Below are 22,237 nucleotides of genomic sequence, written 5' to 3' on the forward strand. Positions count from 1 at the left end.
CCCAGAGCTGGCAGCTCTACCTGTGGTTGACTTAAACTGTAAATTCTTCACAGCAGAGATCTGCCTTTTTTTGGCTGTGCCATGTATGTTGGTGATGCCAGAGAAATCCCTGGCTGTCCCTGGACAAATGATCTTGATTTTTTTAAATCCATAGATTTTTAGTACACCTTATATGCTTTTCCAGCATGTCTCGAAGAATAAATGTTCTACGCAGGAATGAATAGACTGTGGAGGAGGCAGGCCAGAACAGAAGCGAGTGGTATGCCACCCTGCCACCTCCTGGTGGGTGACTTTGCTGAGTGCTTGGGCCTGTCTCTCCTGCTCCCCAGGTGTTCCTTCACCTGCAGCACTTTGAAACAGGAGAAGCCAGTTCAAACACCGTGTCCTTGATACTCATTGTGAACCCATCAAGGAAACTGTTGTTTTATTTCTTCCGTGTCAAACTGTGGCGACTTGATGTGCTCCGCTAAAGAAGTTGCTTGGCTTGAGCCTGGCCTGTAAACAAACGTGTGGGCAGGATATGCCACAGGGGGTGTGCTCTTTGCAGCCAGGAAGGGGGAAGGAAGGAGAGGATTCCAGTTGCAATGACGGGTGAGGAGGGAGGAAGTGGGGGCTTGATTAACTGAACAAACTTCAACAGACAGGCAACCTTTGCACAGTTGCACGCCAACTAGAGAACACTGCTGGGTGGTGACAAGCGTTTTTGGTGCCCAGGAGTCTCGCTCTTCTTTGCCTTCTGGAGGTAAGTGCAAATGCCCATTGCTCCTCTCCCTGCCAACCGATTTATTATTGAATGTATATCCAGCCCTATCCCCGCAGGGCTCAGGGCGGGTCACAACATAAAATTGTATACAGTCAGATGAATATGGAGGGATTTTGGTTTTGATCTTCACTGCAGATTGCCCCAGTTAACCCAGCAAATAGAGGCTTCCCCAGTGGGTAGTTATTAGATGGCCATGTCTTCTGCCAGTTGCAATCCCAGCTGAGGAGAAAGTGATTGAGAGAGATAACACTTCAGTAATACTTCATCTGAAGTGCCTTTTATTTCATTGTTTGAGACACTCAGGCATGTACTATTTCATTAATGTTTGCAAACCCTTGAAAGGTAGGTCAGCCTGTTCATCCTCAGATCCTTGAAAGGCAGGTCAGCCTGCTCATCCTCAGATCACAAAGGAGAAGGCTGAAAACAGCGGGTCGCCTGAGGCCATTCCCCTGCATTTTTGTGGCCAAGATGAGATTCAAATCGAAGACTCCCGTTCTATAGTTCTCAGGCTAGCTTGGATTTGTATCATGCCTTGCAGGCTCATTGTGATTGGTGATTTAGTAAAGGTCATCTTGTCCTGTCAGCTGTCATTGGAAAGGTGGGGGAAGATGTGTCCAGGATGCTTTTGCTCCAAGGTTAGCCTGTCTTGGAAGGAGGCTGACCTCACAACCATTTAGTCAGATACCCCTGTGGTGTAAAATTGAGATGCCATCTGCGGGTGAAATAAATCTGTGAGGGATGGAAAGGATCCAATTTGGCTGTATAAATTGAAAACTTATTTTCTCGAATATGTTGTTTTCTCCATTTCGAGTGCTGTTGGATTTGGTTTGGGTTTTTTTAAGAACAGTGAGCTTAACAAGTGAATAGTTTCATGTTATTGCCTTAAAATCTAATGACATGGGGTTTTTTAAAAACAGTATTCCTCAAAGTCAAAATTTTGAAAAATAAATTATGAAAACTATTCTTTATTCAGAGGTTACTGATTGAATTCTGAACGTTTTAAGATGGGTGTTATTTTACATCCCTTCCCTCAACAATTGCACAGTTTCCAGTCCTCTTGGTCTATGGGGTGCTCTACATCCAGTTTCTTCAGTTTACTTATTTTGTTTCTGACAGCTATCAGAACAGTCACTGAAAATTCTCAGAACTTCCACAGAGACCCTGAACTCTCCTTCGCCAAAAATATGAGGCTCCTATCAGGGCTGAGCTGCTGTATGTATAAAACAGCTTATGGACATCTTCTTGAATAATAGACACAGCATTTATCTGTAGGGTCATTTTTTTCTATTGCCAGTTTTGAATTGAAAATATCCAGATCTGTCAATAAAATATTAACGTTAAAAACAATTACTATGACAACAGTTACATGGGTTATGTGATATAAAACTGACTCATGAAGTAACTAACCATTTCACACATAACAAAGTGTACAACACACTCTAGGTCTGGTGTCCTGTCTCCAACCTGTGTCAAACCTGTAACATAGTCACACACCAGTTGCGGGTTCTCTTCATCCCTGCATGTGTGAGGCCAAATTCAGACTTGGAGAAGGGGTTCCAGCCTTCTCTTTTGCGCCATTTTCCCCAACCCAAAGAAGTCTTGGAAGGTGCTTTTAAGGGAAACTCACAAGCATCAAACACAGCCCCTGTACCTGGCAATGTATTCAAAGAACTTGATATCTTATAAAGCTTCATAACAACCCAGTAAGGCTGGTCAGTATTGCTGAAGGGGGGAACGAAAGCTGAGGAAGCAGATGCTACCGTGTTTCTTCGAAAATAAGACAGTGTCTTATATTAATTTTTGTTCCCCAAGATGCGCTATGTCTTATTTTCAGGGGATGTCTTATTTTTCCGCTCCACAGCTGCATGCTCTGGTGTTCTGTTCGATGGGCATGCTTCCAAACAAAAACTTTGCTATGTCTTACTTTTGCGGGATGTTTTATATGTAGCACTTCAGCAAAACCTCTACTACGTCTTATTCTCAGGGGATGTCTTATTTTAGGAGAAACAGGGTATTTTAAGCAAGTTCTTGGCACAGGCAAGATTTGAACCAGGTCTTCCCAGTTCATAGTTGACCTCATAACCATTTTGCTGTGACAGCCAGTTGACTCCTGTTGTTAGCGATTGTCACGGCAATCAGTTGGTGGCGGGGGGTGGGGGTGGGAGGTATGTCTGTTGGTCCTGATTAGTATTTGTATGGGAGATCACCAAAGACTTCAGGGTCACTACACAGAGGGAAGCAATAGCAAACCACCTCTAAACATCTCTTGCCTCAAAAACTCTAAGGGGTCGCCATTCATCTGCTATGACTTGATATCACTTCCCACCACCATCACGTCTCTCTTGGCTTATAACCAAGGATGTGTTGTTTGGCAGCTAGGGATAGTGTCAATTTTCCACCGTGAGAACCATAAATACTCGGAGAGCTGACTTTGTTTTGTTCTTTTAACAGTGCTAAGAATTCCATTTTTGGCTTAGTGTGGGTGCCCCTTCCTTTATTTTAAGCTTGTAAATATATTCGACAAGGAAAAGAGCCAGCATTCTTTTTGCAGCAATAGACGGATGCAATAAATTACTAAACGAGCATCTTAGCTACTTTCTACAGCGGGCTTTGTTTTTTGTTTTATTTTGCAGCTCCAGAGCTAACTTTTGCAATTTCCTGCCCCAAATGTCCCAGTTTCAAGACCCAATCAGAGAGCGGATCATCAGGGCTTTCCCAAGAAGCTTTTCTGATAGAAATGCAGTGAAAGCGACAAACACCGAAAGTTTTGAAATCTGGGCTAATCATTTACCCTAGTGTGTGACTTCATTAAAAGGGGACCAGGCCTTCAAAGTGTCTCAGCTGGCCAATTAGCTATGCTCTTTTGCTTAGGCATTAAGGAGAACAATCTACCCAGGTACACTCACTGGCTTTACTCTCAGGAAAGTGGACTTAGGGTTGCCCTGTAGATCACTTTTCTAAATGTCCTACTTCTGTGGGAGGCGATCTGCCTAGCTTGCATGAATTAGATCTCTTGGGCAGGAGACCTTTGCTATCAAATCATAGCAGACTTATGGAGATCCCTTAGGATTTTAAAGTCAAGTGACATTTAGAAGTGGTTTGCTATTGCCTGTTTCTGTGTAGTGATCCTGAACATTTCAAATCTCTGCGTTCAGCAGAGGCCAATTTGCTGGTGGTCCCCGGCCCCTCCATGATGCGGCTGGCTTCCACTCAGGCCAGGGCTTTCATGGCCCTGGCCCCTGCCTGGTGGAACGCTCTTCCTCCAGCTGTCCGGGCCCTGCGGAACCTTAATGAGTTCCGCAGGGCCTGTAAGACTGAGCTATTCCGCCGGGCTTTTGGGGAGGCCAGCCGCTGATGCCCCCCCTTTAACAGCTGCTGTCCCTCCTTAGAGGAGTTTTAGCTGTTAGACGCCATCTGTGGTTTTTGAAATGGTATATTATGATTTGAGCGCTGTATTTTAATGTGGGCCAGTACTAAATGTACGGTGTTTGTCTGTTTATTTGCCTGTTTGTTTTGTTTGCTTGTTGTGAACTGCCCTGAGCCCTTCGGGGGAGGGCGGTATATAAGTTTAATAATAAATAAAAATAAATAAAAACATCTTTGGGGATCTGCCATCTTTGGTTCTTATTATCCTGTTGAGTAAACAATTGCCATTAGGAAGCTACAGAATACTAATAGGAATTAAACATTTTATTGAAAGGCCTTAAACTTGTGTGTCAGTGCCATCAAGTCACTTCTGATCTATGGTGACCCTATGAATTACTGACCTCCAAAATATCCTATCGTTAACAGCCTTGCTCAGATCTTGCAGACTGAAGGCCTTGGCTTCCTTTATAGAGTCAATCCATCTCATGTTGGGTCTTCCTCTTTTCCTGCTGCCTTCAATTTTTCCTAGCAATATTGTCTTTTCCAGGGATTGCCTTTTCATAATATGATCAAAGAACAACAGCTTCAGTTTAGTAATTTTATCTTCTAGGAAGAGTTCAGACAAGATTTGATCTAGAACCCACTCATTTATATTTTTGGCATTTTATACATCCATAAAACTCTCCTCCAACACCACATTTCAAACAAATCAACTTTCTTTCTACATCAAAGCAAAATGAAATCAAATCAGACTCATGGATATAAGAGCACTAAGACAATTTATATAACTACATCAAATTACAGGGGATACATAAACAAAGAAGGCATGTGCCTATTGTACAGTTCTCAACAAGAACCAGCCCTCAGTAGAGGACACATTAAGTAGTGCAGAGATGATCCATACATGGTTATCCATCCTTACATGGTTACCAGATAGACCTGGTAAAGGTTGCCCATGGATAAGAATGAGCATAATGCTTTTTAGCTATTCTGAATACAAAAATTCTATTTGCCTCTCTACTGCCCTTCTGTTGTGGGGAGAGGAAGGGAAAGGAGCTTGTAAGCCACCTTGAGTCTCCTTACAGGAGAGAAAGGTAGAATATAAATCCAAACTCCTCCTCCTCCTCCTCTTCTTCTTCTTCTTGGTTGCCATGCTTTATGGTGAGTGGGTATGGCAGGAGAAATTCCCAAGTGATCTTCAGAATGTAACCAAGGGTATTTGCCATCAAATCTCACAGCCGTTGTTGAACAGGCAAATTATTCCCTGATCTCAGACCAGTTCTGTATGTAATTTATATATACTACAAGGGATTGAGCCAAGCAGGGTGTTGCGCAGTAGGAGTCTTTTAGTGTTTCATTTTCTGCTTCAATTGAATAGTATTGCCTCTAGGGAGGACTGATGACTATTGGGGAGGCTGCCCCCTCTCATCTATGCATTTGCTTAGGAACACCTCTGCAAAGCCATATGGCTTTTCCTGAGTATTTTAGAGAGACTTGAAAAGTACCGGTAAGCTTTCTGAACCTGTGGAGACAGTCTCGCATGCTTGTATATGTATAGGATCTATATGGTGTTTCCAGTATATGAGCATACATTGAAGGTAAAGGTTGAAGTTATGAACCTGTTTTCCTCCAGGCACATATACCGATTTATGATGCCCTCCTCCCATGTCTGGAAAGGGCATTTCCATCCTCACAGCTGTCTTAAATCAGCTTCTACTTCCTCGCCTTCTTCACTGAACGGATCTTTATTGCAAGTGGTGGGAGAAGCTTAAGATACAACTTTTCTCTTTGCAGCAAAACCTTTCTTGTTGTTCCCATAATGGCACAATGGTGATCATCATGAAAAAGAAAAGAAAATGAACAATTGGGGGAAGCTGTAATTAAAGAAACTGCTACCTCTCGAGGGATGTCATGGTTACCGTTAGTTAACAGGAAGCAATTAAGCGAACAAATGTAAAGGCATAATTATAGGGAAAAGAATAAAGACCTTTGATGAAAGGAATCTGCTTATCTTGTTTCCAAGGATCTTAACCTTGGTTCGGTGAGTGCCCGATGTTTTGAAATGGGGAATATAGTGCTCAATTCAGTGGCATGGGGAACCAGTTTTATTTTTGTTGGCCCTGAATACAGAAACAGGATCCTCAAGTAGGACAAAAAAAAAAGTCATAGAGTGAAGCAGCCACAAACTACTTGCATGCTAACCAGCCATATGTTTTGTTTTTTCATCTTATGTTAGATGGTTTTTCTAGTCAATTTAGGGATTCAAAAGCAAAACATTCCAGGTTCAAAAGTAAGGTTGCAACTCAGTGCACATATACCAGTCGACTGCAACCTGTGGCTCTCCAATTGGCCATGCTGGCAGGGGCTGATGTGATTTGTAGTCCATGAACATCTGGAGAGCCACAGGTTGCAGACCCCTGACATATACTGAGAAAGAAATTCCCTTCAAGAAAATGAAATTTACTTTCAAATAAAAATGCGTAGGGTTTGGCATGCACAGTAGAAGCTATGCAGTTGGTCAGAACATATCAGCCTACTCCCTCATTCCAGTAAATTTGTTTCTAGCTGTAATGGAAACAACGGAGTTTCACTCCCATGTAAAGATGTTAATTGCAGTAGCAAAGTTTGGTAAATTGCACTGCTGTTGCAAATCACTACTATACTGATGTGCTTATTTGAAATATATTTCCGCAGAAATCTCAGTCTTTGTCCCCCATTGTTATACTATTTGTTTTTCTTTACGCCTGTGATTGTGCGTGCGCACCAACCACTTCATGCACCAGATAAAATGGGCTTTAAGTCCACAGAAGTTTCTGCCCCGATTATGCCTCTTGGTCTGTAAGGCACCCCAAGAGTTTATACATATTATTGTAACTGAATTTGAGTTGCCACATCTATAGTATTGTTGGAAGAGAAGGACTTTGCGCTGTTTCCTGCCTCAACCACAGAGGGCGGTTTACTAGTAAGCTCGATGCTAGATAGGGACCTAGGGATTGACACCTTTACTCTATCATACTGGCACTATCCCTTTGATGTTAGACTGATACTCTCAGGGACTTCCTTTGGGCTCACTCTCCTTCTCTCTAACCTTCTGCAGCACCATGTGCGTAGAGAGGATGGACGCTGCGTGCATCCATCCCCATCCAGCTAGATTAGATTAGTGAACCTATCTATTTTAGGAGCAGCAGTGGCGTAGGAGGTTAAGAGCTCATGTATCTAATCTGGAGGAACCAGGTTTGATTCCCTGCTCTGCCGCCTGAGCTGTGGAGGCTTATCTGGGGAATTCAGATTAGCCTGTGCATTCCCACACATGCCAGCTGGGTGACCTTGGGCTAGTCACAGCTTCTCGGAGCTCTCTCAGCCCCACCTACCTCACAGGGTGTTTGTTGTGAGGGGGGAAGGGCAAGGAGATTGTAAGCCCCTTTGAGTCTCCTGCAGGAGAGAAAGGGGGGATATAAATCCAAACTCCTCCTCCTCCTCCTCCTCCTCCTCCTCCTCCTCCTCCTCCTCCTCCTCCTCCTCCTCCTCCTCTTCTTCTTCTTCTTCTTCTTCTTCTTCTTCTTCTTCTTCTTCTTCTTCTTCTTCTTCTTCTTCTTCTTCTTCTTCTTCTTCTTCTTCTTCTTCTTCTTCTTCTTCTTCTTTTTCTTCTATCTCCCTCCAACAAGTATAGCTGCCTCTGTTGTGCAATAAGGATGTCAGGTACAGCAGTATCTTGTTTTAAGTGGTGAAAGTTGGATGATAGACTGTTAGTGAAGCTGGCACAGCGATGCAGCGCTTGTTTGTCATAGGAAGATCTCAGGTTTGCTCTCCGGAGTCTCCAGTTGAAGGATGAGGGAATGTGGCTCAGTGCTTGTGCATCTGCTTGGACGGCAACCCCCCCCCCCTTTTAAAAGGATCCGTTTGTAGTGGCAATGTGCCTGGGATCCTGGAGAGCCGCTGCCATCTGAATTGACAGCACTAATCTTGACGAACCAATAGTCCAATTCAGTATTCGGCAGCTCTACATTTTGGGTGGCAGCGCAGGGAGAAAGCCCTTCCTGCCAGTGTCTGTGTAGAACTGCTGCTGCCTGTCAAAGGAGACAACATTAAGATACACAGACTGTCTGAAGCCAGCTTCATAGGTTGGGGTTTTATATATAAAACACATATCCACATACTGATGGATGTTGAACTTGTTTATTTAAGGCAGGAGTTGTGACTCAGTGGCAAGGCACTTTATAGGAAGGGCTTTATATGAGAACATAAGAACATAAGAACATAAGAACAAGCCAGCTGGATCAGACCAAAGTCCATCTAGTCCAGCTCTCTGCTACTCGCAGTGGCCCACCAGGTGCCTTGGGGAGCTCACATGTAGGATTCACATGAGCAGGTTCAACTCCAGTTAAAGGAGGTAGCAGGTGATGGGAAATTTTTTGTTCTGTGCTTGGGGAGCTGACGCTTGTTAGAATATGAAAAACTCAGTGAGATGTACCAATGGACAGACTCTGAAGCAGTTTCATATGGTTCCACTCCTCTTTCGCCTGTTTAGAGACAGATCCCTTGACTGAACCACTGGCGATTAGAACGGACTTCCCTGTCATTAGCAAACAAAGAATGCAAAGAAAACCACAAAAGAAGAGTGAAATAATTTCCTTGAGATGAGATTAGCACCAGCCTGCTGCATTTACTTGTGTTTACTTTACTATAACATACAAACCTGTTTTGGACTCATTCCCTCCAGAGCTCTGCCAGTGAACCTGCCACAATAAGTTAACCCTTCTTTATAAACCCGAGAGGCATTCCTACCTCTGCAGGGGTTGAGACACTGTCAGTGGCTTGTGGGGTTCCAGGGAAGGCTATGGCAGCACGATTTTATTATTCTGTGTGAAAATGAAAAGCGCTGTTCTTTTGTTTTTGTAACAAGACAATATTCTGGGCATAACTCTTGACTGACTCATGAAGAGGCACAGCCTTCTCTGAAGGTGATTCCTGCATCAGGAGTGGTTGAGTAATCCAATCATACCTTGATGTAGAGGTGTAGCAGTGTTGCCTGTCCCCAGTAGAGGCTGACCTGGAAGGAGGCATGGTTATCAATGACTCACGCAGAGATGCAACGGACCATCTGTTTTGCAAATGGATGATTTGATCACCTGGGATCACCTGGGAGCCTAAGGATTTACAGTGCCATCCTAAACTTGGTTACGCCCTTTGGAGCCCAATTTAGAAGGGTGTAGCTTTGTTTAAGATTGCATTGTTGACGTAGCGTGCCGTTTCAGAATGACTAGGCTAGGAAACGTACAGTGGGACAGTCACTCCAGGAACCTACAGCATGTATGTGTTGTGTGTGACTTCAGCAGCTGTTTGATTTGGAGAGGGAGGGAACCAGTGGGTGGGAAAGAATATGGCACTCACTCCATCTCACTTACCAAACTCCACTGCTAATTTTCCTGTTCTAAAAAGGTCCCCATATTGTTCCAGTTATGAAAAAGAATTTATTTTCCACAGCCTCTGTCCCTGACACGCACACCCTTTTTGAGTCTGCCTGAGGGACCAAATGAGATTTATGTATACAGTTTCTCTCTTACCTTTATTCCGTAGAAATCAAGATAGCATTCACAGAGGCCTCAGTTCAAACGTTGATCTCCAAGCCGCTTAGCTTCAGGAAAGAGCTTCCTCATATGAAGCTGGCCCTACACTGTGCAAGTTGTCTAGTCCAGGGTCTTATTTTTAACAGGAAGCAGCTCCTCAGGGCTCAGAAAGGAAAAAAAGTATTTCTCAACATATGGAACCCTATTCCATGGAGAAGCAGAAGGGCTGATTTTTATACCCCACTTTTCCTACCTTAAGGAGTCTCAAAGTGGCTTACAATCATAGTCCCTTCCCCACAACGGGCACCTTGTGAGGCAGGTGAGGCTAAAAGAGTTCTGAGAGAACTGTGACTAGCCCAAGGTCACCCGGCAGGCTTCATGCTGAGAAGGGGGGAATTGAACCTGGTTCTCCAGATCGGAGTCTACATCTCTCATCTACTATATCATGCTAAGGCTCACCTAGGATACTCTGCTGCCAAGGTCCCCCTCTGTTGTGCCATGTGACCCATGACTGTGTCCCCTGAATGTTTAGCTTATCTCAAGACTGTTAGGAAGGGAATGTTAATGTGATTGGATCAGTGGTGCTGAACAGAGGAGGTGAAAGCGCTTTCTATTGTGTTATTTCCCACAATGACAAACCTGTACAATTGATTTTGGTGCACAGCTTGGGCGGAGGTGGCAAACATCAGCCTGAGAGGTTCTCAACCTCAAGTTGCCTTGACTGTGTAAGGTAATTTTGATATTTTCCTCCCTTTTGCTCTTAGAAATGGGTATCAACTGGAATGGTTCCTTCATCCCTGTAGCCCTTCTGGTTTTGGGCGTAGTCTCCCTCATAGCCCTGATTCTCAGCTTGGTGGGTATACATAATGTCACCCCGTCCCCGCAAAATAAGGTGAGTGCAACCTATTGTTCTGAGACAAGGCATGTGGAAGTATGCTTCAGTGGCAGGATGCAAACCTTTAACTCAAACAGCTCTCTTCTTCAAGTTGGCTGCCCCCCCATTTTTTTTTGTCAGAAGTGGAAAGTAACTTATGCTATCTCATGTCTGAAAACTGTTTCATTCCAAGGTAGAATGGAAGGTTATCCCACTAAAGTTTCCAGTTATACAAAATCCTCAAAAATTCTCAGTTTGGAAAAGCAAGTTTCTAGTTCTTCAGTCTGATGACATAGATCTTATAACATAGAGGAAGAGAACATGTGTGTTCCCCCCGCCCCCAATAACTATATGGTTCTCCATGTGGCAAATAGAATCAAAGAGAATTCTGCAACCTATGCAGAGATACGCACAGTTCTTGCTTTTTCTGATTGTTGCTGGATGCAGGACTCTGCTTCCCCCTCCCTCCGCAGTTTATACAGACATTGAAATTCCTTGTCCAGCTCTGAGCCTGGGGAAACCAGTTCTTCCAGTTTGCTGCTGAAACCAGCTCTGCCCAGCTCCGTCACAAGCCCATCTCCCCACCAGAGTTTTTTGGAGCTTGTGAAAACAATTTCCCCTTTTTTTAAACGAAGAGAGAGAAAAATGAACAAAAGTTTACATGAATGCCCTACTTTTAAAAAAAGAGGTTTCAGTTTGCTTAAAGAGGGGGGGAGAATATGTGGGGTGGGGTGAGATATGTGGGGTGGAGCAGAGAGAAAGTCCGCCCTCCAGCGTGGTCCCCCATACCTCCCATACATCTGAGATCATCCTGAGTCATCCTGTGAGCTCAGAAGGCGCTCAGATTTGACTTGGTGGCTCAGGTTTGCTTTAGTTTATACACCTGTCCGTGCCTGACTCATTTTGTTCTGAATGTCTTCCTTCAGTATGGACTGGTATTTGATGCAGGTTCATCCCACACTGCTCTGTTTGTCTATCAGTGGCCAGCAGATAAAGAGAATAACACCGGCATGGTCAGCCAAACCTTCTCCTGTCATGTTAACGGTCAGTTTTTCTCCTTGTGCTAAAGGTGGTGGGAGAGAGCAGCGGCTGGTTGCTGTAGCTCTCCTAATGTTTGATACAGGGGTACAGAAGACACTGCATCAGGCGGCACAGGCAGGAGTGGCCACAGAAACGCCTTTTGGGCCCTATGAGATTCCATCCAGCAGAGAATAATTTTTGGGTTCAGGTTCAGTCTGGTGCAGCTGTTAGAGTGCTGGACTAAGCTTTGGGACAAGCCGGTTCAAATCCCCACTCTGCCATGTAAGCTCACTGGGTGATCTTGGGCCAATCATTCTCAGTTTAACCTACCTCACAGGGTGGTTGTTAGAATAAAATGGAGAAGGGAACAATGATATTGCTAGCTGCCTTGAGACCACTTGCCCTGAATGAGGCAAGGTGTGCAAGGGGGGGTGGGGTTTAAGAAAAATTCTTTAAAAAGAACAAGGGGAAAAAAACTTTGAATCCAGCAACTAAATAAAGTTAAGAAAAGAAAGAAAATAGATAGATAGATGTAATGACAAAAATACAATAGTGGAGGTGGGTCTACACATAGCTGACTTATGGCAACCCTGCAGGGTTTTCAAGTGGAACAGACGTTCAAAGATGGTTTGCTGTTGCCTGCCTCCACTTCACACTCCATCCAAATTCAACCCAAGTCTGATGCTGCTTAACTTTTGAGATCTGACAAGATCAAAGAAGAAGAAGAGTTTGAATTTATATCCTGTAAGGAGACGCAAAGTGGTTTACAAGCTCCTTTCTCTTCCTCTCCATACAACAAATACCTTGTGAGGCAGGTGGGGATGAGAGAGTTCTGAGAGAACTGTGACTAGCCCAAGGTCACCCAGCAGGAATGTAGGAGTGTGGAAACACATCTGGTTCACCAGAGAAGCCTCTACTACTCAGGTGGAAGAGAGGGGAGTCAAACGCAGTTCTCCAGGTTAGAATCCACCTGCTCTTAAACACTACATCACACTGGCTCTTAACCACTACATCCAGACTAGTCTGGGGCAACTGTAAATGGCTTTCTTCTTTTAAAAAAGTCCATATGCAGTTGCTGTCTGTATGTCATGCATTCAAATACTGATAGAGTTCTAAAGTCCTCTGTCCATTGATTTACTGGAGGGGGTGGGTTTTAGCTTCCCGGTTGTCATGCTCAGCCATGGTGGGGGAAAAAAACCCAATTAATGTATTAATAAATAAATTTTAACCATGAACACACCCACCCTGATTTAGGATGTGAACAAGAAGATAGGTGTAAGCGGATGCATTTAGCAGTGCCGTACACGGTTCTCCCCTCTTCCAGTTTCTCCTCACAACAAGCTTGTGTGGTGGATTAGGTAGATAGTGAATGAGGGCAGCTGGTCACCCAGTAAGATGGTGGCTAGGTAGGTTTCTGTAGTCCTAGTGTAGCCCTCGGGCCACTACACCATACTGGATTCCCTATCACATACAGTTTGACTTGAGTGATGGAGCTGGCCTTTTATTTGCATCCATGGCTTTTTGCCAAGTCATCAAAAACAGGCAGGTGTTCGCTTGCAGGGAGGTGGCAGTTTGCAACAGATAATGGCAAAACCAACATCGAAGAAGGATGCAGGGAAACCACACTGAGATGTCATTAGACCTGTGACATGGTTTGTACTTACAAGGGGTGCTAACAGTCACAAGGGAACACTGAGGTGTGAGGGATTTGAAGGGAGCAGTTCAGTGTGTTTCTCGGTCTATTCAGGATTATCCAGGCATAGAGTGACCCCTGATCCCCCTTCTTGTCTTTCAGCATCTGGGATCTCAAGTTTTGCCAAGGATCCGCCTCAAGCTGGTGACTCCCTCAGGGAATGCCTTGATGAAGCTATGAAAGTGATTCCTGAAGAGAGAAAGCGGGAGGCACCCACTTATTTGGGAGCCACGGCTGGTATGAGACTATTGAGGTACACACAGTACCTAATTCATTCTAGCCACAACCCCTTGCCAGTTTCTGCCTTACAAAACTATACCACAATGCACACAAACAAACAAATATTAATACATGGCATACTATATAAGCAATGCAAAGAAATGAATTACAAAAAGGCAGAGAAATGAAGAAAAAACAGAACAGTAGGCTACTGTTCTATTCCCTTTATAAAAACACCGTCTCTAACAATTCCATTATGCTAGTTCCGCCATAAAAATGCCCTTTTGAACATTTCTCTTATATACACTCTGCAGAATTATAGAAATGTGGGACCCTTCTTGACTTCGGCTGATTCTGCATGGGCCAAAAACAGCAGTGTGAAAACGGTGTGAAAACAGTGTAAAAGGGTTTAAAACGGTGCAAAAGGGTTTATACTGTTTTCACATTGTTTTCACACTGCTGTTTTTGGCCCATGCGGAATCAGCCTTCCTTAGGTGAAGGAAGGAGCCACAGCAGACAAAGTTCAAGTTTAAGAATCTTTTTTCTTAAGTCGAACAGAAAAAGAAAAGTAACAGCATTAAAACGAAGAAGACCAGTTTTTAAAAAGCATTTATGTTGGTCGGCCAGAGAATCCTGACTATTCTACCAGGTGTGCCCTGATTCCTATAGGGCTGGATGGAGGCATCTCTGCCCCTGTTAAAATTACAACAGAGTAAAGTGAAAAGAGAAAGTGCCCACCACTTGGTCAGCATACCATAACTAAAAGGATTCTGTCTGAATGGCAATAGTGTCCGAGCACTTATGCTTAGAAACAAAAATGTATAGCAGCTTTAAGTGGCCTTTTGGGAGAAAGCTGGCAGATTCTGAACCCAATTTAAAATTAGGTTTCAGTTGTCACTTCCTAAGAAATTAATGTTGCTTTTGTTTTGTTTTTAACAAACAAGTTCCTTTTGATGTGGGACCTGTCCTGTGGGGTTCCACAGGTTATAATTAGATTACTGTGAAGCACTTTACATTGGCCTCCCCTCAAAATCGACATGAAGACTCCAGTTGGTGCAGAATCAGTTATTAGCTTGTATAGATGGATCAAGCATATTGTTTCCATTCTGCAGTCACTCCATTTGCTCCCCGTCAGTTACCAGGTGCAATTTGAGGTGTTGGCTGCCATATACAAAGCACTTCATGACCTTGATCCCTCAAGTCTTGGGACCGCCCTTTCCTTATTCTCCACCATGATAGCTGGTGCCACTCTACAAATGGGCAAAATCAACAACTACCCATACACAAATATATTCTTTGTTGTGGCTACCACCTTATGATTGGCTCACCTGAAGTGTCAAGAAGGTTTCCACTCTTCAGGCTTTCCACAAACTATGCAAAACTGAATTATTCACAAGGGCTTGTCTACACATGTAATATCCCTGTATTACAATGAAACGCTGGGGGTGGGGGGTTGGGGTTGGGGTTCCTTGCTTGGGATTCCTTGCATATTGCTTAGAGGCTCCATGAACAAGATTTCCAATGCCCAAGAGCTGTGGCTAAAATACCCAAGCCAACTTAATGTGCATAACTGCTTGTCATTTTCACATTTCCCCGCGGTAGATTTCAGATTGCCTCAGATCAGCATCCTTTTTCTTTTTTTTAGTAAAGAGCTGGCTATGGATAATCCCATATTGCTAATTACTCTCACATGTTTACAATATTTTATTTTGAACCCTACAGACGAGAAAATGAATCTGCAGCAGAAAAGATTCTGGCAGAAGTCAGCAAGACTATCAAGGAATATCCCATAAACTTCCAGGGGGCTAAAATCCTTACTGGGAAGGAGGAGGGTGCTTATGGATGGATCACCATCAACTACCTGCTAGACTCCTTCACCAAGGTGCAGTGGGTATTTCCAAAATGTAACACGGTTTAGGCTTAATATGGGAACAGGGTATGGAAAACTGCAAAATTTGGTGTGAAGGTAGCATGGAAACTGTTCCAAAAGTTGTTTTTTCACTGGGAGGGGCTTGAAAAAAATTCACACACGCTGGGCCAAATTTCCTCCTTTGTTTTGCGGCAGTTTTAGCTGCCATGACTTATTTATATAGCCTCTGATCCCACCCTCTTTGCAATCATTGAATCCTAACTCTGAAGCAGTTCTGTTTCAGACCTTCCTGTCTCTTTGCTTTCAAGATGGCAGTTACTAAGCAGTTGTTTATTGGCAGTAGAAAGCACCATGAAGCCACAGCTATGGTGACCCCATAGGGTTTGCAAGGCAAAAGAGAGATTCGGAGGTAGTTTGTCATTGGCTGATTCCATGTGGACTGAGAGAGTTATGAAAGAACTGTGACCGCCCTAAGGTCACCCAGCAGACTTCAAGTGGATTTCTCTAGACTAGAGCATGACGCTCTTAATCACTGGGCCTTTCCCCACTTACCTTAAGCCCCACGCTACTTGAGGAGAGTAGCGCGGGGTCCTCTGGCACTCCCCATGACAGGAGCAGCGACAGCGCAGCCGCCCCGACACTGCTGCTGTCGCGCCCCCTCAGCGCACGGCATCCCTGGCGCTCTTCTTAAGGGCGCCTTTTTATGACCACGCGCATGGGGGGGGGGTGGAAGAGCGTGGGGAAAGGCCCAGTACATCCTGCTGGCTCTTAGCTATTTATTGGTTTGCAGTAATCTGACAATGTCTTTAAAAGCTTGCCTTTCATTATCAATGACAGGAAACATAACTGACCAGGATAAATAAAATCTGGGGAGACACTTTTTCACAGAGTTCCACCACAGGAGAAGAAAAATTGGCAGGTCTTTAAACTGTATCCGTCCATTTAAGTATTTTGATTGCATTTGCATTTCCCTGTTGTGTCTCCTCAGTATTCTATTGAACATCGGGACTGGATTCACCCTGCATCAGCCCATCCCTGCGGGGCACTGGATCTTGGAGGGGCATCGACCCAAATAAGTTTTGTCCCAGCTGACCCAATCACAGAGAGAGATGAAGAGGCTCAGTTCCGACTCTATGGGTTTGATTACTCTATCTATACCCACAGCTATCTGTGCTACGGGCAACACCAGGCACTCCTGCATGCCCTCCGGGTTATTGTTGTAAGTAATCTGTTGACGTTCATAAGCCACCCAAGCAAGTACCGTGGCATGGAGGGTGGGGACAGTGGTTCAGACTAAAAATGAAGGAGATAATCCTTGGGCAAACATTTTTTCCCCAATTTACACCAACTGCCAATGGCATGCAAGGATCCCAGGCAAAAAAGTTTTTTTCCCCATCAACATATCATTTATGATCCTTGGACTAGAGAGGTTGGGGATTGAACTTGGAAACTTTTACAAACAAACCATGTCCTTTACCCCAGTCTGTTTCCAGCAGTATCTTGTGAACATGTGTGAACCTATGTTAATGCTTTTTATCATTGAACCATCTAGGGCAGGAGCCTTGTGGATTTCTGTAACCAGGCTATAGTGCAATAAAGGGATCTCTAAATATATATATATTAATATAACTATACAAAGAATAATCTCTACTCTGTTCACACGAAGATAGCTAATTCTCTTAGGCTCCTTAGTACAAGGTTATTGATCATTAGTAGCCCTTTATGCAATAACCGTTGCGATAATCATTAACATGAATATCTTAGGCAGATTGGAGGATTTTATATTTAGAGATCCCTTTATTGCACTATAGCCTGGTTGCAGTTTTCTTGGTATATTTATTTACTCTGTAAGTGTAACTCCTCTTTGTTGATATTACCTTTGGTTTTCTGACACAATATAGTGGGCCCACAAAAATGGCTGCCACACAAGATGGAGCCAGCCACAAAGTGTCAGGGAGTGAGATGATGCATAAATCTAATAGGCTCATTCCGCACATGCAGAATAATGCACTTTCAAACTGCTTTCAATGCTCTTTGAAGCTGTGCGGAATGGCAAAATCCACTTGCAAACAGTTGTGAAAGTGGTTTGAAAACGCATTATTTTGCATGTGCGGAAGGGGCCATAGTAACACTTCGGTGTTTCAGGCAGAAGCTCTGTTTAACAGGATTCCTCTTAATCTGTGCAGCCAGTCAGAAGCCTTGCTGAGCCCCCCTCCCCGCAACATACTAAATACATTTGGTGGGAACCAGAAAAGGTGCCCCCGGACACCCTGCTGGGAACTCCTGGTTTAGAATGAGAGTCACACCATTGATTTTCCACATTTTCTCATCTGACTGACCTCAGCTGTCCAGGGTCTTATTGTAGCAGGCCTAACTTTTCATTAAATTATCACTGCATTCTGCCATAAGGCTAATTTCAGTCAGATGTGCTTTGCAAATTCCATGCTCAGAACTCCATTCCCAGACATCTGGAGACCCAATTTGAGTAAATACTGTGGCATGTGAGGATAGGAGGGTTCTAAGCTCCCCTCACCAATCTCTTAGTCCAGCATTCTGACCACTATAACATGCTGGTTATTTAGTAACTAGTAGACATGAGCCACCCAAAGCTAGAAACATTAATTTAAGCCAGTTTTCTGTGGCCCTCGTTTCCTTCACTGTGCAGTGGCTATAAGGTTACAGTGGTAGAGGTTTCTTCTGTTATGACTGATTTAATGTTTCACTCTGGCTGTTGTCTCCAGAACTCTACCTCAGTTCAGTTTGAGCACCCCTGCTATCCTGAGGGTTACTCTGAGAACATCACAAGGGCATCCTTCTACAGCAGCCCATGCGCAGAAGGGCAGGAACCTGTAGCCTCTGGGAATGTGATTCTAAGTGGCATAGGAGATGCCGGCAGATGCCGGGAAACCTTCAAGGACATCTTCAATTTCTCATGCGATCACAACACATCCTGTGGATTCAATGGGGTCTACCAGCCGAAAGTCCATGGAAAGTTCCTGGTATGATATGGCAGTAGTTGATCCTGAAATGCTAGGGAACAGGGCAGAGGCATAGCAAGGGAGAAAAGCACCTGGTGCACCGGTGCGTCTTCCGCACCCATCCTGGAACACCCCTGTCCTGCCCCAGAACACCCCTGGAATGCCCTCGCCATGCCCCCACAGGGGCATGTGCCCAGTGTGTCGCGCATCCCCCCCACCCCCTTGGAGCTACACCTCTGGAACAGGGATGAGGATGGGGTGTATGCTGCACTCCTTATGTTTGCAGAGAGATCAGGGGGCGAATTTCTATTCCATGGGCTTGACTGTGTCGGATGAGTTTAAAATGTTATTAGCACTTGTCAAGAAAGGAATTGAAGAACCTTTCCACCATAACGAGATGGTTTGTAGATATGCCTTCTAAGAAATGAAACTTTGGTCACCTCTCCAACTTCGGACCTTCATATAGATTTAATGTCAGGAAATAGCGGGACACATCATATAACTTTTGTATATTTCCCCCGGTCCTCTTGCTAAAATGCATGATTAAACTAATAAGCAATTCCATGCATTTTGATCTGTCAGTGCTGAAAGATTAACTTAAGCATTTGTTGGTTTGCTGTGTCTGTCTCAGCCACAAGATCTGCTTGCAAAACATTTGAGCTGAGTTAACTAGCAGTTCAAGTTTCGCAAAAGTTAGCTGGCGTTGCAAAGTAGTGGAAGGCATCACTGCTCAAGCTCTGTAAGGCTCCTTAGGGGGTCTGATCATTATTTTTATGTGTTTGTTTAGCTAAAACATTTATTTGCTGCCCTTCCTCCCCACAGAGCTCATGGCAGTTTGCAAACATAGATCAAACACATCAAATAAAATACTCAAAAAACATAAAAACCATAATTTGAAGTCATTATTCAGGATTGCTTCTAAACTTAACCAAATGCAGTCCCCAAAAACCCCCAGCTTCCACTGCCTCCTAAAAACTGGAAGTGAAGGTGCCAGGTGTACCTTTCTGTGTAGGTTGTTCCATAACTATGGGTCTGTCATTGAAAAGGCTCTCCCCCGTGCATTCACCAAATGAACTTTCTTTGATTGATGGGACAATCAGGAGGGCCTCTCCCTGTGATCTTAATTCCTGGGCATTAATGAAAGCAATGCATTATGTGGGAAGGCTTCCGCTGCTAGCCAACAAATTAGGCTGAGTTGTGTTGCAAAATGTTTTTACTCATTCCAGCAAGTTTGCAGTGTTTGCCTGCCTCAGCGGTCCTGTCTTTGAGGGGAACACGAACATCTTCCCCGGAGTTAACATCTTGAGGCCTTTCCTGCTAGGCTTTTGGATCCCTTCCTTTCCATCAAACTGTCAACCGGGGCGGACTGCCCTCAGTGCGAACTCTCTCTTCAAAGTTCCCCTCTATCTGGGGTAACAAAACCGCATGGGTGCTCCCATTGATACCCTGTTCTTTGTCCCCCAGGCTTTCTCAGCATATTACTACACCTTCAACTTTCTGAACTTGACCGAGGGACAGCCGCTGGATGTTGTAGAAGCTGCCATTCGGGAATTCTGTGCCAGAAGTTGGACTGAGGTGTGTACATTCCTGTGGGATATGGTTGGCTACCTGGCAGATAAAGGCTACCCTTTCTTACTTGTGGTGTCTTCTGTAAGCTCTGAAGCAAAAAATTCAGGTGCGGCAACCGGCTGAAAGGAAGATGGGCTAATGGATTCTGAAATGGCTGAATAGAAGAACTCAGAGGATTAGAGCAGAGGCAGCCTTTTCAAGTTGAGCCATACTAGGGCATACCAGATTGCACCCCTCAAAATGTTTCTACACAGGTGTCGTCCACGTGAAGATGTACAATCTGTGCCTACAGTCACCACAATCACAGCAGGACCCATCCAGCTTCTGTCTAACAAATTACAGCCCCAGACCTGTTTCTTGATATGTGTGTTGTATATGGCATTTGCAAAGTGGTGGGGAGCCTATTTCAGATGGGGATTGAGAAGAAGATGTCAGAACCCTTGCACCATATGCAATTTCACCTTCCCACCCTCTTCTCTGCAGGCTATTTTTATGAGAATTAGTCTGGTGTAACAGCTAGAATGTTACCCTAAGATTAGGAAAGACTTCCTCTTACTCTCTCTCTCACACACACACCCCTGTTCTAATGTTGGAGGTAGGAGGGAGAGGAAGCATGAGGTAATCTCACAGATACTAGCCAATTGACACCTTCCCTGTGCAGCTTTCCCCCCATTCAAGCAGAACTGCAGCATGTTTCCCCCCCCCCACTTGCCCTAGAGGAAGAAAATGTTCATTTGTTTACAGAGCAGCAGAATCACTAACAAACTACCTTTTCCTCCTCTCAAAATCTTATATTTTGCTTTTTTCCCAGTTAAAGTCAAATTACCCCGAGGAGAGGGAGTCTCGTCTGAAGAGCTACTGTGCCAATGCCAATTACATCCTCACCCTCCTCGTGGACGGTTATGGCTTCAAAAGTGACATCTGGCGGAGTATTACCTTCCAGATGAAGGTGAGGGCAGAGAAGGTCAAGGGGTCATTCTGCTAGGATCCACAAGCCAGAGATCCTGGGGAAAGGAATCCCACTGCTGCTTCATGTGCCACCTTCCTAGGATTGCCAGTGCCGAGGGCTGGCACCAGCTCTTCCTGCTTTGATTGCTCTGTGTTCTTTCTTTCGGCAGGCTGCCAATTCAGACATCGGCTGGACCCTAGGATATATGCTAAACCTTACCAACATGATCCCCACTGAATCCCCCCAATCACTGAGAGGACACGAAGAGGGCGTTTGGATAGCAAGCATTTTCTTCATTGTTCTGATGCTAGCGCTGTGCCTCGTTTTTCTGCTCATCTATTTTCTAAAGTGACAGAAACAGCCCTCTTCAGACAAACTGCACCCAGCACTTCAGGATTTGGAGGGGTCAGTCGGGGGAGGCACCTAACTTGACCCGGATACACAGCCAGAGGAGCAGAGATGTTCTCTTTTGAGGGAAGCGTTGACTTGGCAAAGGTTAGGCCTACCACCCCATCTAGCCTCCCAAGGAACACTCCGGCCTAACAGAGCAGATGCCAGCTGGTTGTTCGAACCACTTACTTTTTGTATGTGCAGGAACTGTTGAGGTCAAATTATTTCCTACTTTTCCTGAGCTATCATGGACATGAAACAGGCATTCCCCACTTCAAATCTTGCCTCCCCCACAGACTGACTAGGTAACCTAAGGCAAGCTACACACTCTCAACCCCTGTCTATCCTTTCCATGTGTAATGTGGGAAATCATGATATTGGACTACATTAAAAGGGCTGTTTTTGACAATTTTGAGACAATATATGGGAACAGCTTTGAACACGAAGACCATGCGTATGGTTGCTCATAATACCACCATGCTGTTAAGATAAGAGTGCTGCTCTAGTGTTTACAAAGACGTGGTTGCAAATACTGCGTTTCAGTGTCTTCCCATCCCAACAGATACTACCTGCACAAGCACTTGTGAAGCCATGATAACAGAAATAAAAAGTCTGGTAATTAAAAAGTCATTGGTTTGTATAAACTTAGACTAAAATGGTCCTGGTTGAAGAGAGATTAAAACAGTGTGTGCTTTTAGCCATGGCGGCTAAGTGAAGCTTCCATGTCCAGAAGCAGTAGACTTATGGATATCAGATGCTGTAGGGGTAACAGAGGAAGACTATTTTCTTCAAGGCCCTGCTGATGGGTATCCTGGAAGCATTTAATTGGGGCTCTATTGGGAAAAGAAATCTAGTTTGACACAGGTTAGCCCAATTTTGTCAGATCTCAGAAGTTAAGAAGGGTCAGCCCCACTTAGTGCTTGAGTGGGAAACCAACAAAAGAGTCCAGAATCACAACACAGATGCAGGCAATGGCAAA

The 22,237-nt window shown here is 44.4% G+C and overlaps 1 protein-coding gene across 1 annotated transcript; it reads left to right on the forward strand.

Annotated features, from left to right (window-relative positions):
- The first annotated feature begins 406 nt into the window (after nt 1–406).
- On the forward strand, nt 407–21,886 carry ENTPD8 (ectonucleoside triphosphate diphosphohydrolase 8). The gene is made up of 10 exons (XM_048512308.1): nt 407–742; nt 10,461–10,588; nt 11,497–11,614; nt 13,386–13,536; nt 15,225–15,384; nt 16,361–16,591; nt 18,114–18,371; nt 19,815–19,925; nt 20,731–20,868; nt 21,038–21,886. Exons 2-10 carry the CDS (start codon nt 10,463–10,465, stop codon nt 21,218–21,220), a joined length of 1,476 nt encoding a protein of 491 aa, XP_048368265.1. The 5' UTR covers nt 407–742; nt 10,461–10,462; the 3' UTR covers nt 21,221–21,886.
- Nucleotides 21,887–22,237: the final 351 nt, after the last annotated feature.

Source organism: Sphaerodactylus townsendi, linkage group LG12 (assembly GCF_021028975.2).
Source record: "Sphaerodactylus townsendi isolate TG3544 linkage group LG12, MPM_Stown_v2.3, whole genome shotgun sequence".
In the NCBI taxonomy this organism is placed as follows: domain Eukaryota; kingdom Metazoa; phylum Chordata; class Lepidosauria; order Squamata; family Sphaerodactylidae; genus Sphaerodactylus; species Sphaerodactylus townsendi.

Bases quoted from the DNA above. Each gene is read 5' to 3' on its own strand.
- ENTPD8 (XM_048512308.1), top strand. From the start codon at position 10,463: ATGGGTATCAACTGGAATGGTTCCTTCATCCCTGTAGCCCTTCTGGTT. The intron at 13,537-15,224 runs GTACACACAGTA...TGAACCCTACAG, and splicing joins GCTGGTATGAGACTATTGAG to ACGAGAAAATGAATCTGCAG. The intron at 16,592-18,113 runs GTAAGTAATCTG...TGTTGTCTCCAG, and splicing joins ATGCCCTCCGGGTTATTGTT to AACTCTACCTCAGTTCAGTT.